This window comes from Amblyraja radiata, chromosome 30 (genome assembly GCF_010909765.2).
Source record: "Amblyraja radiata isolate CabotCenter1 chromosome 30, sAmbRad1.1.pri, whole genome shotgun sequence".
In the NCBI taxonomy this organism is placed as follows: domain Eukaryota; kingdom Metazoa; phylum Chordata; class Chondrichthyes; order Rajiformes; family Rajidae; genus Amblyraja; species Amblyraja radiata.
The window spans coordinates 5,472,944-5,491,638 of record NC_045985.1 but is presented as its reverse complement, the minus strand read 5'-3'; the positions used below and the strand labels follow the sequence as shown (position 1 = coordinate 5,491,638).

The 18,695-nt window shown below is 49.0% G+C and overlaps 1 protein-coding gene across 3 annotated transcripts in view; it reads right to left on the bottom strand.

Annotated features, from left to right (window-relative positions):
• Positions 1 to 2,148: 2,148 nt before the first annotated feature.
• Positions 2,149 to 18,695, bottom strand: part of csnk2b (casein kinase 2 beta) — a 49,911-nt gene continuing 33,364 nt past the window's right edge. For 2 of the 3 annotated variants that reach the window (XM_033047384.1, XM_033047386.1), the window contains exons 5-8: positions 18,598 to 18,673; positions 17,509 to 17,648; positions 15,531 to 15,580; positions 2,149 to 2,580 (exon numbers count right to left, since the gene is read on the bottom strand). In XM_033047384.1, coding sequence (XP_032903275.1) covers positions 2,490 to 2,580; positions 15,531 to 15,580; positions 17,509 to 17,648; positions 18,598 to 18,673 — 357 coding nt within the window. In that variant the 3' untranslated portion in view covers positions 2,149 to 2,489. Of the gene's footprint in view, positions 2,581 to 15,530; positions 15,581 to 17,458; positions 17,649 to 18,597; positions 18,674 to 18,695 lie in introns of all 3 variants that reach the window. The other variant, XM_033047385.1, reaches the window with a different exon arrangement.

The following is an 18,695-nucleotide window of genomic DNA, read 5'->3' as shown; positions in this document are numbered from 1 at the left end:
TTTCCAGCTGGTGCAAAGGGTTACGGCGCTGGATGTGTTCGTCCTGCTGAATGTAATGTCCGGCCAAATATCACAGGAGTCTCTGTCTCTGTCAGCTGTTGTGATACTGACCTCTGCAACGCGAGTGACCAAGTTAAATGATCTCTTTTGCTGCTGTTCCCTGCTCTGGTCTCTGTCTGGTTTGCAATATTTATGTGAAGCAAGTGCATAATATTAACGCACAGTGCAATCGTCTGGGTGCTTTTTGTCTGAAGATCAGGGATAATGAGTCTTAACACTTGATTTCCAAGTGATGAGCAACTTAATCTAACAGATGTGCAAATCCTTTTCATTCCAAAATCAGTAACCCTCATCCAGATTCAGGATTAGTTCATCGATGGTGGTTAGTTCTATGGGTTCTGTAATTCCTCAATCTTCCAATTTACTATTTAGTTTGTTATTGATTTGAATGATGTTTTGGAGCAGGTTACATATATATACAGCTTCAGTAACTCCAACACAAGGCTGTGGAGGCCAAGTGAATTGATATTTTTATCGCAGAGATAGATAGATTCTTGATTAGGGCGGGTGTCAGGGGTTACGTGGAGAAGGCAGGAGAATGGAGAGATATATCAGCCATGATTGGATGGCGGAGTAGACTTGATGGGCCGAATGGCCTAGTTCCGCTCCTATCACCTACTGCATGACCTTATAACACTGTGTTTACCTCAGGAGGCTAGACAAGCATGTTATGATGGCAGCACATGGACAACCTCCTTCAAGTTGACAAAGGCAAAGCTAATACTTTCAAGAGAGAGCTAGACAGGGCTCCTAAAGATAGCGTAGTCAGGGGATATGGGGAGAAGGGGATACTGATTGGGGATGATCAGCGATGATCACATCGAAAGGCGACGCTGGCTCAAAGGCCAAATGGGCTCCTCCTCCTGCACCTATTGTCTAATACACCATGCTTGATACTTGCAATATTTTAATAATTTGGATATTAATAATAATAATAATAATATAACTTGGAGCGTGTACCATTACTCTGTCCATCTGTTGCCGCATCTCAATAAAGAACTGATTTTCAAAATAAAATGTGAGTGTATTCCTTTCTTTCATAAATTCCAGGAGCAGGATTAAGCCATTCGGCCCATCAAGTCTACTCCGTCCCTTCAATCATGGCCGATCTATCTTTCCCTCTCAACCCCATTCTCCCCATAACCCCTGACACCTGTACTAGAATTAGAATCAGAATATTTATTACATGCCATTTGAACCTCAGTGAGTGAGTGAGTGAGTGAGTGAGTGAGTGAGTGAGTGAGTGAGTGAGTGAGTGAGTGAGTGAGTGAGTGAGTGAGTGAGTGAGTGAGTGAGTGAGGCTGAAACGAAACTCCGTTTCCACAGCCATACAGAGACAATTCCTACAAAACATACAAACAATTCAATTGACACAAACTTCCATCACAGTGAACCCACCCACCCACCCACTGTGATGGAAGGCAAATTCTTCCGGTCTAAATGTCACACAGTTACTCCAGCACTTGGTGTAAACCAGCATCTATCTATCTGCAGTTCTTTGTTTGCAGACAGATTAAACCTATCCCTTGTAGGCATGGACAGCTAGTGCTGGAGCAACTCAGCAGGTCAGGCAGCATCTCTGGAGAACGTGGGTGGGTAGGTAGGTAGGTAGGTAGGTAGGCAACGTTTCAGGTCGATAACTTTCAAGGGTCCCGACCCGAAACGGCACCATCTATGTTCTCCAGAGATGCTGGCTGACACACCCCCGTTACTCCAGCACTCTGTGTCTTTCTTTGGTGTAAACCAGCCAGCACCTGCAGTTCCTTCGTTATTACACCTCGCAGGCCTGAGACAGAGAGCGCCATGGGTTGAACAGAGAATAATCCACCTTGGACCAGACACAAAATGCTGGAGTAAACTCAGCGGCTCAGGCAGCATCTCTGGAGGGGATCTTCGTGTCTGAAGAAGAGCCTCGACCCGAAACGTCGCCCGTTCCCCCTCTCCACAGATACCGCCTGCCTGTCCTGTCCCGCTGAGTTACCTCAGCATTTTGAGCCTATTGAAGGTGTAAACCAGCATCTGCAGTTCTTTCCCAAGACAGATAACTCACCCTGGCGTGTCTTCACAAACACACACACACGCAAGTGGTTCATTTTTGTGTTGATGAAACGTTTTAAAGTTTTTTTTGTTTCCCCACTGAAAAGAAATCCATTGGCACCAACTTCAGTTCATGACTGTGAATGGGGACAGGGGAGTGGAAGCGGCAATAACAGAATAATGTGGTTTTGGAGGGGGTGGGGGTGGGGGGGTTAGGGAGGGAGAGAGGGGAGGTGAAGGCAAAGAGTTTCTTTAGTTAAAGTCAACACGGTTTACAGCCTGGTGGCATATCATCTGTCTGCGGGCACGCTGTTAAAACATGGACATCTTTTCTTGAGGAGTTGCCCGGGTCTCGCTCTCACTCTCTCTCTTTCTCGCTCTCTCTTCTTTCTCTAACGGATAGTCTTGACTGGGCTTTTGAAGTTGCTGGCAGCTTGGAGCTGGAGTTGGTAGGCCATGGGGTGTATCTTGAAGCCGTACAGTCTGGAGAGAGGGTAAAAGGGGGAGAGAGATAGAGAGAGTTAACGGCGATGGAGAGGAGGACAGGAGGGAGAAAGAGGAGGATAATAGACAATAGACAATAGGTGCAGGAGTAGGCCATTTGGCCCTTCGCCAGCACCGCCATTCAATGTGATCATCCCCAATCAGTACCCCGTTCCTGCCTTCTCCCCATATCCCCTGACTCCGCTATTTTTAAGAGCCCAGTCCAGCTCTCTCTTGAAAGCATCCAGAGAACCTGCCTCTGAGGCAGAGAATTCCACAGACTCACCACTCTGTGAGAAAACGCGTTTCCTCGTCTCCGTTCTAAATGGTTTACTCCTTATTCTTAAACTGTGGCCGGCCCCTGGTTCTGGACTCCCCCAACATCGGGAACATGTTTCCTGCCTCTAGCGTGTCCAACCCCTTAAGAATCTTATGTGTTTCAATGAGATCCCCTCTCACCCTTCTAAACTCCAGAGTGTACAAGCCCAGTCGCTCCATTCTTTCTACATATGACAGTCCCACCATCCCGGGAATTAACCTTGTAAACCTACGCTGCACTCCATCAATAGCAAGAATGTCCTTCCTCAAATTAGGGGACCAAAACTGTACACAATACTCCAGGTGTGGTCTCACTAGGACTCTGTACAGCTGCAGAAGGACCTCTTTGCTCCTGTACTCATCTCCTCTTGTTATAAAGGCCAACATGCCATTTGCTTTCTCCACTGCCTGCTGTACCTGCATGTTTACTTTCATAGTGATGTACAAGGACCCCCAGATCCCGTTGTACTTCCCCTTTTCCCAACTTGACACCATTTAGATAGTAATCTGCCTTGCTGTTTTTGCTACCAAAGTGGATAACCTCACATTTATCCGCATTAAACTTCATCTGCCATGCATCTGCCCACTCCCCCAACCTGTCCAAGTCACCCTGCATCCTCCTCACAGTTCACACTGCCACCCAGCTTTGTGTCATCTGCAAATTTGCTAGTGTTACTTTGAATCCCTTCATCCAAATCATTGAAGAGGCACAGTTACGGTGGAGTTGCCACCTCACAGCGCCAGAGACCCGGCTTCGATCCCGGCATCGGGCGCTGTCTGTACAGAGTACGCGCGCGCGTTCTACCCGTGACCTGCGTGGGTTTTCTCCGGGAGCTCCGGTTTCCTCCCACACTCCTAAAACGCACAGGGTTCGGAGGCTAATTGGCTTCGGAAAAAATTGTAAATCACACACACACCCTAGTGTGCGGGAATCGCTGGTCAGTGCAGACTCGGTGGGCCCGAAGGGCCTGTATCTCTAATCTAAGCTAACTTTAGATGCGTGATCTCCTGGTTGCTCAGCACTTTAATGCCCCATCCCATTCCCACAGGAAACTTTGTCCTGGGCCTCCTCCACTGTCAGAGTGAGTAAGGCCAAACACAAATTGGAGGAACAGCCAGCACCTATTTCGCTTGGGCAGCAGCTTACACCCCAGCGGTATGAATATTGATCTAAGTAACCCATGCATCCACCAGCTTTTGTGTTTATCTTCGGTTTAAAGCAGCATCCCAGGAATGAGTGGGTTAACATATGATGAGCGTTTGACGGCACTGGACGTGTACTCGCTGGAGTTTAGACTGATGAGAGGGGAGGGGGGGGGGGACCTCATTGAAACTTGCCAAAAAGTGAAAGGCCTGGATAGCGTGGATGTGGAGAGGAATTTCCTTCAGTCAGAGGGTGGTGAATCAGTGGAATTCTTTGCCACAGACAGCTGTGGAGGCCAAGTCAGTGGATATGTTGAAGGCAGAGACAGATTCTCGATTCGTACGGGCATCAGGGGTTATGGAGAGAAGGCAGGAGAACGGGGGTTGAGAGGGAGAGATGGATCAGCCAGGATTGGATGGCGGAGTAGACTTGATGGGCCGAATGGCCTAATTCTGCTCTTATCACTTTATGATCTGCAGCATCTCCCTAAACCTCCTCTCCCAGCGGCCAGGTAACACATGCAGACACAGACATGCAGGTTTTGTTCCTCAATCTACTTCTGCCATCTGTAGCTAGCGTACACCGCCCAAACCTGGCAACTCTCTTCCTGCTGTTACCAGAAGGGGAGTTGCAATCATGCATTCCAATCACTCCACCCTTTTAAACCATTAATCCATCAGCAGCATTTCTGACTTTATCTTGCACTGAATGTCATCAGGAAATAGGAGCAGAATTAGGCCATTCGGCCCATCGAGTCCACTCCCGCCATTCAATCATGGCTGATCTTCTCTTCCTCCTCACCCCCATTCTCCCGCCTTCTCCCCATAACCTCCTACGCAGCCGCCCGACTCATCACCCACACCAAATCCTGGCATCACATCACTCCAGTCCTCAAACAACTTCACTGGCTTCCCATCTCCCACCGGATCACCTACAAAATCCTGGTCCTCACCTACAAAGCCCTCCACCATCTGGCCCCCCCCATATCTCACTGACCTCCTCTCCCCCTACCAACCCTCACGGTCCCTCAGATCCACATCAGCCGGTCTCCTCTCCATCCACAAGTCCAACCTCCGCAGTTTTGGGGACAGAGCCTTCTCCAGGGCAGCCCCCAGGCTCTGGAACTCCCTCCCCCAACTGATCCGCAATTCCGTGTCCCTCACCATCTTCCAGTCCCGCCTCAAGACCCATCTCTTCACCTCTGCCTATCCTTAGCCCCACGTCCCCCTCCATTTTCATCTGTGCATTAATTGCCTCATACTGTGTTTTGTATTGAATTCTGTCTTTACTTTGTGTACTAGTCATGTCTCTACTATTTATTTCATTCCCCTTACATGTTTTTCCTCTACATGCTCAATTTTTGTAAGGTGTCCTTGAGACTCTTGAAAGGCGGCCATAAATAAAATTTATTATTATAATTATTACACCCGCCAACATCAAGAATCTATCTCCCTCTGCCTTAAAAGCTTTACTCCCCTTAACGGCACACTGGTGCAGCCCCAGAGCTGCTGCCTGACATCACCAGAGGCCCGGGTTCGATCCTGACTGCGGGCGCTGTCTGTACGGAGTTTGCACGTTCTCCCCGTGAGTTTTCTCCGGGAGCTCTGGTTACCTCCTACACTCGAATGATGTACAGGTTTGTAGGTTACCTGGCTTGGGTTAATTGGGAATTGTCCCTAGTGTTGGTGTGTACATTCAGAAACAAAACTCTGAGATAGGCCACCAAAGCATATTACGTCAATTTCAGTTTTTGGTTTGGCGATCTCTAAAGCATTGGAAGAAAGAAAGACACAAAAAATGCTGGAGTACCTCGGCAGGTCAGGTGGCATCTCTGGAGAACATGTATAGGTGATGTTTCGAGTCGGGACCTTGCCTCAGTTCTTTCTGGGGGAATTAAGGACCTTCTAGGGGTGTGAAGGGACATGACTGGCCAAGTTTTAGTTTATGGGACTGTTACAATAGACAATAGGAGCAGGAGATGAAACATCATCTCTGCATGTTCTCCCTCCCCCCCAGAGATGCTGCCTGAGTTACTCCAGCATTTTAGACAATAGACAATAGGTGCAGGAGTGGGCCATTCGGCCCTTCGAGCCAGCACCGCCATTCCGTTCTCATAGATGATCATCCCTTATCAGTACCCCGTTCCTGCCTTCTCCCCATAGAAAATAGGTGGAGTAGGCCATTCGGCCCTTCGAGCCTGCACCACCATTCAATATGATCATCCAACTCAGTATCCTGTACCTGCCTTCTCTCCATACCCCCTGATCCCTTTAGCCACAAGGGCCACATCTAACTCCCTCTTAAATATAGCCAATGAACTGGCCTCAACTACCTTCTGTGGTAGAGAGTTCCACAGATTCATCACTCTCTGTGTGAAAAATGTTTTTCTCATATCTCCTGTACGACCTGTATTTTTCTCATATAACCATATAACAATTACAGCACGGAAACAGGCCATCTCGACCCTTCTAGTCCGTGCCGAACACATAATCTCCCCTAGTCCCATATACCTGCGCTCAGACCATAACCCTCCATTCCTTTCCCATCCATATAACTATCCAATTTATTTTTAAATGATAAAAACGAACCTGCCTCCACCACCTTCACTGGAAGCTCATTCCACACCGCTACCACTCTCTGAGTAAAGAAGTTCCCCCTCATGTTACCCCTAAACTTCAGTCCCTTAATTCTCAAGTCATGTCCCCTTGTTTGAATCTTCCCTACTCTCAGTGGGAAAAGCTTTTCCACGTCTCCTGTACGACCTGCACGTCATATAATTCTCATATTCTCCCATATCCCCTGACTCCGCTATATTTAAGAACCCTATCTAGCTCCCTCTTGAAAGTATCCAGATAATATGGAAGTTATAAACAAGTTACTTATTTTTACTTTTGTATTCTTAATAAATACATTTATATCCTTGTATTAAACAAAAAATGGTGTATGTAACCTTGGCAGGACATAGCTGAGGGATTAAAGTTAAATTTAAGGGTGGCGAGTCAAAAAGAGATATGAGGGGAATGTAAAGTTGAATAAGATTGAACCAAGGTCAGACGGAAAATGTTAGAATTGACGATAGATTGATGCGAAAGGAGTACAGCATGCAAGATAAAAAGCTGCTAGTTTCTGTGTTCCAAGCTGATATTTGCAAATAAAGGCTTTCGTCTTCTCGAAGAATTTCCGTGTCTGTGTCATCTTATCCAAACTTTGAGTCTTAAAACCACAACAAGAACCGGCCTCCACCGAGGCAGAGAATTCCAGATTCACAACCCTCTGTGTGAAAAAGTTTTTCCACATCTCCATTCTAAATGCCTAAGATTTAGATTCTTAGATCACTGGGATCTGCTTTGGGGTAAGGGGGAACTGTACAAAAGGGACGGATTGCATCTTAACAGGTGTGGGACCAGAATTCTGGCAGGCAGGTTTGCCACTGCTACACGGGTGGTTTTAAACTGAATAAGGGGGGTGGGGTGTCGAATGGGATAGTGGAGGATGGAGTTAAAGGGAAAGGGTTTCTTAAATGTGTGAGCGTAGAGACAGAGGGGTGTAAAATGAGGGTAGAAGCAATAGGTAGCAAGGTGAAAAGTAAAAGTGGCAGGCCGGCAAATCCAGGGCAAAAATCAAAAAGGGCCACTTTTCAGCATAATAGTATAAGGGGTAAGAGTGTTGTAAAAACAAGCCTAAAGGCTTTGTGTCTCAATGCAAGGAGCATTCGTAATAAGGTGGATGAGTTGAATGTGCAGATAGCTATTAACGACTATGATATAGTTGGGATCACGGAGACATGGCTCCAGGGTGACCAAGGCTGGGAGCTCAACATCCTGGGATATTCAATATTCAGGAGGGATAGACAGAAAGGGAAAGGAGGTGGGGTAGCGTTGCTGGTTAGAGAGCAGATTAGCGCAATAGAAAGGAAGGACATTAGCTTTGAGGATGTGGAATCGATATGGGTGGAGCTGCGAAACACTAAGGGGCAGAAAACGCTAGTGGGAGTTGTGTACAGGCCACCTAACAGTAGTAGTGGAGTTGGGGATGGCATCAAACAGGAAATTAGAAATGCGTGCAACAAAGGTAAAACAGTTATAATGGGTGACTTCAATCTACATATAGATTGGGTGAATCAAATTGGCAAAGGTGCTGAGGAAGAGGATTTCTTGGAATGTATGCGGGATAGTTTTCTAAACCAACATGTAGAGGAACCAACGAGAGGGCAGGCTATTCTAGACTGGGTATTGAGTAATGAGGAAGGGTTAGTTAGCAGTCTTGTTGTGCGTGGCCCCTTGGGCAAGAGTGACCATAATATGGTTGAGTTCTTCATTAGGATGGAGAGTGACATCGTTAATTCAGAAACAAGGGTCCTGAACTTAAAGAAAGGTAACTTTGAGGGTATGAGATGTGAATTGGCCAAGATAGACTAGCGATTGATTCTTAATGGGTTGACGGTGGATATGCAATGGAAGGAATTTAAAGACTGCATGGATGAACTACAACAATTGTTCATCCCAGTTTGGCAAAAAAATAAATCAGGGAAGGTAGTGCATCCGTGGATAACAAGGGAAATCAGGGATAGTATCAAAACAAAAGATGAAGCGTACAAATTAGCCAGAAAAAGCAGCCTACCAGAGGACTGGGAGAAATTCGGAAACCAGCAGAGGAGGGAGGACAAAGGGCTTAATTAGGAAAGGGAAAATAGATTATGAAAGAAAACTGGCAGGGAACATAAAAACTGACTGCAAAAGCTTTTATAGATATGTGAAGAGAAAAAGATTAGTTAAAACAAATGTAGGTCCCTTGCAGTCAGAAACGGGTGAATTGATCATGGGGAACAAGGACATGGCAGACCAATTGAATAGCTACTTTGGTTCTGTCTTCACTAAGGAAGACATAAATAATCTGCCGGAAATAGCAGGGGACCGGGGTCAAATGAGATGGAGCAACTGAGTGAAATCCAGGTTAGCCGGGAAGTGGTGTTAGGTAAATTGAATGGATTAAAGGCCGATAAATCCCCAGGGCCAGATAGGCTGCATCCTAGAGTACTTAAGGAAGTAGCCCCAGAAATAGTGGATGAATTAGTGATAATTTTTCAAAACTCTTTAGATTCTGGAGTAGTTCCTGAGGATTGGAGGGTAGCTAATGTAACACCACTTTTTAAAAAGGGAGGGAGAGAGAAAACGGGGAATTACAGACCAGTTAGTCTAACGTCGGTAGTGGGGAAACTGCTAGAATCAGTTATTAAAGATGGGATAGCAGCACATTTGGAAAGTGGTGAAATCATTGGACAAAGTCAGCATGGATTTATGAAGGGTAAATCATGTCTGACGAATCTTATAGAATTTTTCGAGGATGTAACTAGTAGAGTGGATAAGGGAGAACCAGTGGATGTGTTATATCTGGACTTTCAGAAGGCTTTCGACAAGGTCCCACATAAGAGATTAGTATACAAACTTAAAGCACACGGTATTGGGGGTTCAGTATTGATGTGGATAGAGAACTGGCTGGCAGACAGGAAGCAAGAGTAGGAGTAAACGGGTCCTTTTCACAATGGCAGGCAGTGACTAGTGGGGTACCGCAAGGCTCAGTTCTGGGACCCCAGCTATTTACGATATATATTAATATTTGGACGAGGGAATTGAATGCAACATCTCCAAGTTTGCGGATGACACGAAGCTGGGGGGCAGTGTTAGCTGTGAGGAGGATGCTAGGAGGCTGCAAGGTGACTTGGATAGGCTGGGTGAGTGGGCAAATGCATGGCAGATGCAGTATAATGTGGATAAATGTGAGGTTATCCACTTTGGTGGCAAAAACAGGAAAGTAGATTATTATCTGAATGGTGGCTGATTAGGAAAGGGGGAGATGCAACGAGACCTGGGTGTCATGGTACACCAGTCATTAAAAGTAGGCATGCAGGTGCAGCAGGCAGTGAAGAAGGCGAATGGTATGTTAGCATTCATAGCAAAAGGATTTGAGTATAGGAGCAGGGAGGTTCTACTGCAGTTGTACAGGGTCTTGGTGAGACCACACCTGGAGTATTGCGTACAGTTTTGGTCTCCTAATCTGAGGAAAGACATTCTTGCCATAGAGGGAGTACAGAGAAGGTTCACCAGACTGATTCCTGGGATGTCAGGACTTTCATATGAAGAAAGACTGGATAGACTCGGCTTGTACTCGCTAGAATTTAGAAGATTGAGGGGGGATCTTATAGAAACTTACAAAATTCTTAAGGGATTGGACAGGCTAGATGCAGGAAGATTGTTCCCGATGTTGGGGAAGTCCAGAACAAGGGGTCACAGTTTAAGGATAAAGGGGAAATCTTTTAGGACCGAGATGAGGAAAACGTTTTTCACACAGAGAGTGGTGAATCTGTGGAATTCTCTCCCGCAGAAGGTAGTTGAGGCCAGTTCATTGACTATATTTAAGAGGGAGTTAGATGTGGCCCTTGTGGCTAAAGGGATCAGGGGCTATGGAGAGAAGGCAGGTACAGGATACTGAGTTGGATGATCAGCCATGATCATATTGAATGGCGGTGCAGGCTCGAAGGGCCGAATGGCCTACTCCTGCACATATTTTCTGTTTCTACCCCTTATTCTTAAACTGTGTGGCCCCTGGTTCTGGACTCTCCCAACATCGGGAACATGTTTCCTGCCTCTAGCTTGTCTAAACACTTAATAATCCTATATCTTTCAATGTGAAACCCCTCTCATCCTTCAAAATTCCAGTGTATACAAGCCCAGCCGCTTCATTCTATCAACATATGACAGTCCCGCCATCCCGGGAATTAACCTTGTAAACCTAAGCTGCACTCCCTCAATAGCAAGAGTAACGTTCAGTCCCTCAGTACCTGATGTTATTGGGGTGCTGACCCAACATGTCACCCATTCCTCTTCTCCAGAGATGCTGCCTGACCCGCTGAGTTGCTCCAGCACTTTGTACCTATCCGTGTTCTCCACATGGTCACTACTGAGGGAGCCCAGCGTAAGTTTACAAGGTTAATTCCCGGGATGGCGGGACTGTCATATGCTGAGAAAATGGAGCGGCTGGGCTTGTACACTCTGGAGTTTAGAAGGATGGGAGGGTATCTTATTGAAACATATAAGATTATTAAGAATTTGGACAGGCTAGCGGCAGGAAACATGTTCCCGATGTTGGGGGAGTCCAGAACCAGGGGCAACAGTTTAAGAATAAGAGGTCCGCCATTTAGAACAGAGATGAGGAAACACTTTTTCACACAGAGTCTGTGGAATTCTCTGCCTCAGAGGGCGGTTCTCTGGATGCTTTCAAGAGAGAGCTAGATAGGGCTCTTAAAGATAGCGGAGTCAGGGGAGAGGGCAGGAACGGGGCTCTGATTGGGGATGATCAGCCATGATCACATTGAATGGCGGTGCTGGCTCGAAGAGCTGAATGGCCTCCTCCTGCTCCTATTGTCTATTGTCTGCCACGGTGGCTGGGGCTAGACTGCTAGGCTGCGGGGGGGCTACCTCAAGACTAACCTTTAGAGGAGCAGCTTCCACTGTCCCACTGCGACACTAGTCTCTTGCGCCACACCAGTGTTCGCTGGTGAGAACTCAGTCAGACTCACTCCGCACACGGTTCTTGGGGAAAGAGAGAGGATGCTTTCAGCCCGTCAGTCTGGTCTGGAATCCAACAACAGCCTCGGCTAGTGGAGGGGAGGGGGGGGGGGGGGGGGGGGTGGGGGGAGGGGGTGAAGTGCCAACCCATCACTACCCCCCACTGGGCAAAAGGCGCACAAGTGCAAAAAAAACGCACACCTACAGATTCAGTGACAGTTTCTTCCCAACTGAACCAACCAGAGGGTGGAGCTGAACTGCTTTAAAAAAAAAAAAGACACAGCACGGAAACAGGCCCTTCGGCCCGCCGGGTTCCAGGCCGACCGGCGATCCCCGCGCAACAACACTATCCTGCACCCAACCAGGGACAATTCTTAGATTTATACCAAGCCAATTAACCAGCAAACCTGCACGCCTTTGGAATGTGGGAGGAAACCGAAGGTCTCGGAGAAAAACCCACGCAGGTCACGGGAGAAGGTGCAAACTCGACTCAGCTGAAACTATCGCCCTGGTTTTGGCTTTTCATTTGCAGCTTGTTCTAAGTTTGCTGAGAGAATTGATGAGGGACACAACTTGAGGTGCACCACCACACCCAGGAACAGCTTCCTCCCCTCTCTTAACAGGCCCCTGAATGGCCCTTCCATAAGCTAGCCTACTGTATGATAAACCTCTCACCCACCCATCGAGAAAGCTTTCTCTCGAACCGGTGCTGAGAACTATATTCTGCACCCTGTATCTTCCCCTTCATTCTCCCGATGGCGTTGGAGTTTGGCTCAATTGTTTTTAAAGTATTTCACAATAGACAATAGGTGCAGGACTAGGCCATTCGGCCCTTTGAGCCAGCACCAGCATTCAATGTGATCATGGCTGATCATCCCCAATCAGTACCACATTCCTGCCCTCAAATTTCACCGGGTCTGCACCAATTGGTGTATGTGACAATAAATGTCCCCATATCCCCTGACTCCGCTACCTTTCTAGCGGAGCCCTATCTAACTCTCTCTTGAAAGTATCCAGAGAACCTGCCTCCACCGCCCTCTGAGGCAGAGAATTCCAGACTCACAACTCTCAGTGAGAAAAAGTGTTTCCTCGTCTCCGTTCCTAATGGCTCACCCTTGAGAATTATATTCTGCATCCTGTATCTTCCCCTTCATTCCACCTATTACGCTGAGGTTTGGATTGATAGTTTTTAAAGTTTTCCTTATCTGATAGCATGCAAAACTAAGGTTGGCACGGGTGGCGCAGCTGGTAGAACTGGTAGTTCCTGAGGCAGGGTCTCCTAAACCCAGGATAAGCTGGGGTACTGTCCGATTCACCTCTACCCCATTGCGGACATTGGACTTTGTCTCTGGAACTGATGCGCTACCATGCTGAGACCTACATTCTGCACTCTGTATCTTCCCCTTTGCTCTCCCTGTTGCACTTGAGTTTGTCTTGGTTGTATTTATGCAGAGTATCGTCCTATCGGCTTGGATAGTTTGCAATACATAGGCAATTGGTGCAGGAGTAGGCCATTCGGCCCTTCGAGCCAGCACCGCCATTCAATATGATCATAGCTGATCATCCACATACGAGCTGTACAACACTACACGTGACAATAATAAACCTAAACAAGAGAAAGCGAACGGCATGCTGGCCTTCATAACAAGAGGAGTTGAGTATAGGAGTAAGGTTCTTCTGCAGTTGTACAGGGCCCTAGTGAGACCACACCTGGAGTATTGGGTGCAGTTTTGGTCCCCTAATTTGAGGAAGGACATTCTTACTATTGAGGGAGTGCAGCGTAGGTTCACCAGGTTAATTTCCGGGATGGCGCGACTGTCATATGCTGAGAGAATGGAGCGGCTGGGCTTGTATACTCTGTAGTTTAGAAGGATGAGAGGGTATCTTATTGAAACATATAAGATTATTAAGGGTTTGGACACGCTAGAGGCAGGAAACATGTTCCCCATGTTGGGGGAGTCCAGAACCAGGGGCCACACACAGTTTAAGAATAAGGAGTTAGCCATTTAGAACGGAGACGAGGAAACACTTTTTCACACAGAGAGTTGTGAGTCTGTGGAATTCTCTGCCTCAGAGGGCAGTGGAGGCCGGTTCTCTGGATGCTTTCAAGAGAGAGGTAGATAGGGCTCTTAAAGATAGTGGAGTCAGGAGATATGGGGAGAAGGCAGGAACGGGGTACTGATTGGAGATGATCAGCCATGATCACTTGAACGGCGGTGCTGGCTCGAAGGGCCGAATGGCCGACTCCTGCACCTATTGTCCATTGTCAGGCAGATGGGGCTAGCCCGAATGGTCAGGGTGGGCTGAAGGGCCTGTTTCTGTGCCATATAACTCTGTGGCAGAGGGCAAGTAGAAACAATGGGAGTGGATCCGTGTTTGACGGCACTGGGCCTCTACTCGCTGGTGTTTATAAGGACGAGGGGGGACCTCATTGAAACACACCGAATTGTGAATGGCCTGGATAGAGTGGATGGAGAGAGGATGTTTCCACTAGTGGGAGAGTCTCGGACCAGAGGGCACAGCCTCGGAATGATGGGACATTGCTTTTGAAAGGTGGAGGAATTTCTTTCGTCAGAGGGTGGTGAATCTGTGGAATTCATTGCCACAGACGGCTGTGGAGGCCAAGTCAATGGATATTCAGGTGGAGATAGATAGATTCTTGATCAGAACGGGTGTCAGGGGTTACGGGGAGAAGACATGAGAATGGGGTTGAGAGGGAAAGAGAGCAGCCATGATTGAATGGAGTAGATGGGCCGAATGGCCTGATTCTGCAGCTAGAACGTATGAATTATCCTCTGGCCAATTTTTACAATCTGCTGCCAGTTTCTTGCAAGGATTTCAAGCGTCTGCTGAATGACTGTATAAAATCATGAGAGGAAAAGATCGGGTAGATGCACAGAGCCTCTTGCCCAGAAGACGGGAATCGAGGACCAGAGGACACCAGGTTCAAGGCGAAGGGGAAAAGATTTAATAGGAATCTAAGGTGTTTAAGAAAGAACTGCAGATGCTGGAAAAATCAAAGGTAGACAAAAATGTTGGAGAAACTCAGGGGGTGAGGCAGCATCTATGGAGCGAAGGAATAGGTGACGTAGCATTTCTGTCTACCATGGGAATCTGAGGGGTAACATTTTCACACAGTTGCCAGCTGCCAGAGGAGGAGGTTGAGGCTGGGACTCTCCCAACGTTGAAGAAAGAGTTATTAGACAGGTACGTGGATAGTGATATGGACCAAGCGCAGGCAGGTGGGGCTGGTGCAGAAGGGGCATGTTGGCCAGTGTGGGCAAGTTGGGCCGAAGGGCATGTTGGCCGGTGTGGGCAAGTTGGGCTGAAGGGCATGTTGGCCAGTGTGGGCAAGTTGGGCTGAAGGGCATGTTGGCCTGTGTGGGCAAGTTGGGCCGAAGGGCATGTTTCCATGGGGCATGTTGGCCGGTGTGGGCAAGTTGGGCTGAAGGGCATGTTGGCCGGTGTGGGCAAGTTGGGTCGAAGGGCATGTTGGCCGGTGTGGGCAAGTTGGGCCGAAGGGCATGTTTCCATGGGGCATGTTGGCCGGTGTGGGCAAGTTGGGCCGAAGGGCATGTTGGCCAGTGTGGGCAGGTTGGGCCGAAGGGCATATTTCCATGGGGCATGTTGGCCGGTGTGGGCAAGTTGGGCCGAAGGGCATGTTTCCATGGGGCATGTTGGCCGGTGTGGGCACGTTGGACTGAAGAACATGTTTCCATGGGGCAAGTTGGGCCGAAGGGCATGTTTCCATGGGGCATGTTGGCCGGTGTGGGTAAGTTGGACTGAAGAACATGTTTCCATGGGGCAAGTTGGGCTGAAGGGCGTGTTTCCATGGGGCATGTTGGCCGGTGTGGGCACGTTGGGCTGAAGGGCGTTTCCACACCGTGTAACTGGGGAGCAGGAAGGGGGAGGCCCAGCCTTACCTTGGGACAAACTGGTTGGCAGGCCGCTTGGGCCTGTACTCTGGGTGCACCATGAAGAGCATGTGGGGGAAGCCCGTGCCAAAGTAGGCCCCGTCCAGGTGTAGATAGATAGATTCTTGATCAGAACGGGTGTCAGGGGTTACGGGGAGAAGACATGAGAATGGGGTTGAGAGGGAAAGAGAGCAGCCATGATTGAATGGAGTAGATGGGCCGAATGGCCTGATTCTGTGGCTAGAACGTATGAATTATCCTCTGGCCAATTTTTACAATCTGCTGCCAGTTTCTTGCAAGGATTTCAAGCGTCTGCTGAATGACTGTATAAAATCATGAGAGGAAAAGATCGGGTAGATGCACAGTCTCTTGCCCAGAAGACGGGAATCGAGGACCAGAGGACACCAGGTTCAAGGCGAAGGGGAAAAGATTTAATAGGAATCTAAGGTGTTTAAGAAAGAACTGCAGATGCTGGAAAAATCAGAGGTAGACAAAAATGTTGGAGAAACTCAGGGGGTGAGGCAGCATCTATGGAGCGAAGGAATAGGTGACGTAGCATTTCTGTCTACCATAGGAATCTGAGGGGTAACATTTTCACACAGAGGGTGGTGGGTGAATGGAACAAGCTGCCAGAGGAGGAAGTTGAGGCTGGGACTCTCCCAACGTTGAAGAGTTATTAGACAGGTACTTGGATAGTGATATGGACCAAGCGCAGGCAGGTGGGGCTGGTGCAGAAGGGGCATGTTGGCCAGTGTGGGCGAGTTGGGCCGAAGGGCATGTTGGCCGGTGTGGGCAAGTTGGGCCGAAGGGCATGTTGGCCGGTGTGGGCAAGTTGGGCTGAAGGGCATGTTGGCCAGTGTGGGCAAGTTGGGCCGAAGGGCATGTTGGCCTGTGTGGGCAAGTTGGGCCGAAGGGCATGTTTCCATGGGGCATGTTGGCCGGTGTGGGCAAGTTGGGCTGAAGGGCATGTTGGCCAGTGTGGGCAAGTTGGACTGAAGAACATGTTTCCATGGGGCAAGTTGGGTCGAAGGGGCATGTTTCCATGGGGCATGTTGGCTGGTGTGGGCAAGTTGGGCTGAAGGGCATGTTGGCCGGTGTGGGCAAGTTGGGTCGAAGGGCATGTTGGCCGGTGTGGGCAGGTTGGACTGAAGAACATGTTTCCATGGGGCAAGTTGGGCCGAAGGGCATGTTTCCATGGGGCATGTTGGCCGGTGTGGGCAAGTTGGGCCGAAGGGCATGTTGGCCGGTGTGGGCAAGTTTGACTGAAGAACATGTTTCCATGGGGCAAGTTGGGCCGAAGGGCATGTTTCCATGGGGCATGTTGGCCGGTGTGGGCAAGTTGGACTGAAGAACATGTTTCCATGGGGCAAGTTGGGCCGAAGGGCATGTTTCCATGGGGCATGTTGGCCGGTGTGGGCAAGTTGGGCCGAAGGGCATGTTGGCCGGTGTGGGCAAGCTGGACTGAAGAACATGTTTCCATGGGGCAAGTTGGGCCGAAGGGCATGTTTCCATGGGGCATGTTGGCCGGTGTGGGCAAGTTGGACTGAAGAACATGTTTCCATGGGGCAAGTTGGGCTGAAGGGCATGTTTCCATGGGGCATGTTGGCCGGTGTGGGCACGTTGGACTGAAGGGCATGTTGGCCAGTGTGGGCAAGTTGGGCCGAAGGGTATGTTTCCATGGGGCATGTTGGCTGGTGTGGGTAAGTTGGGCCGAAGGGCATGTTTCCATGGGGCATGTTGGCCGGTGTGGGCAAGTTGGGCTGAAGGGCATGTTGGCCGGTGTGGGGCAGGTTGGGCCGAAGGGCATGTTTCCATGGGACATGTTGGGCTGAAGGGCGTGTCTCCATGGGGCATGTTGGCTGGTGTGGGCACGTTGGTCCGAAGCGTGTGTTTCCACACCGTGTGACTGGAGCAGGAAGGGGGAGGCCCAGCCTTACCTTGGGACAAACTGGTTGGCAGGCCGCTTGGGCCTGTACTCTGGGTGCACCATGAAGAGCATGTGGGGGAAGCCCGTGCCAAAGTAGGCCCCGTCCGTGTGGTGGTGCCGCGATGATTTTGGCGTGTACACGTCCATGCACTTGGGGCAGTACAGCTTCACCATCGCCTCTCCAGGGATGTCGGACAGTCCTGGGGAGGGCAGAGAGAGAGGGAGAGAGGGGGGGGGGATTAGCATTGACTAGACCAAGCGTGGATGCGTTGGGTCCCCCACTTCCTGCAACGCACTATTCCACCACTCACCTATACACGAGGCGATGTTCAGTCAAAATGGCGATCCTGGCCTGGCAAGCCTCCCCCAACTGCACAGGCGCGGGGTCAAAATGGCGGTTAAAATGGCAGCAAGCCTCCCCCACGTGCACCCGCGCGGGGTCAAAATGGCGGTTGAAATGACGGCGTGCCCGGCAACCCTCCCGCAAGTGCGTTGGCGCGGCTGACGGGGCCGGCAAGTGGGAGCGCAGTTAAGTGTATAAAGCACAGTTTATTAAGGGACTAACTTGGGAATTACTTTGTCAACTGGAACGGAAGTTGCTACCGGTGAGTAAGGGGGCCTAAATGGTGAGTAAGGTGGGCCTAAAACTGTAGCGCTATTCTGTATCGTTTTGGCTATATTTTGGGCATATACATACACATATATATACAAGATGATAGTTTTAGTTATAAGGTACTTTCAGGCTGCAAAGGACATTATGTCAAACTAAAGGGCCTGTCCCACTTGGGCAACATTTTCGGCGACAGCGTGAAAAGAGGTTGTCGCGTCTTGGTTGGGTCGTGACGTGTCTCCCTGTCGCCCCTGGATTTTTGGAATGTTCAAAATCCAGGGGGCGACATCTGGGTGTCTGATCATGTGATGCACCCTGTCACACGCTGACGTGGTTAGGGTTAGGGACCACAGATGGGCTGTAAAATATTCTTCTTTCAATGCATGGATTTTAAACATTAATGGACAGGCATTTTAAACGTTAATGGATTTTAAACATTAATGTCACCCGCAGGACAGCATACGTCAGCGCGTATGTCACAGTAGCCGGACAAAATGGCAAAGTGGGACAGGCCCTTAAGTTGTTGTTGGTGCACCTACCAATGGGAAGCATAGGCTGGTTCTCACAGTACACTCGAGGGCAGTAGCCAAAGTCCCCTTGCTGGTATTTCTCCAACTGAAAATGAACAAACGAGTCC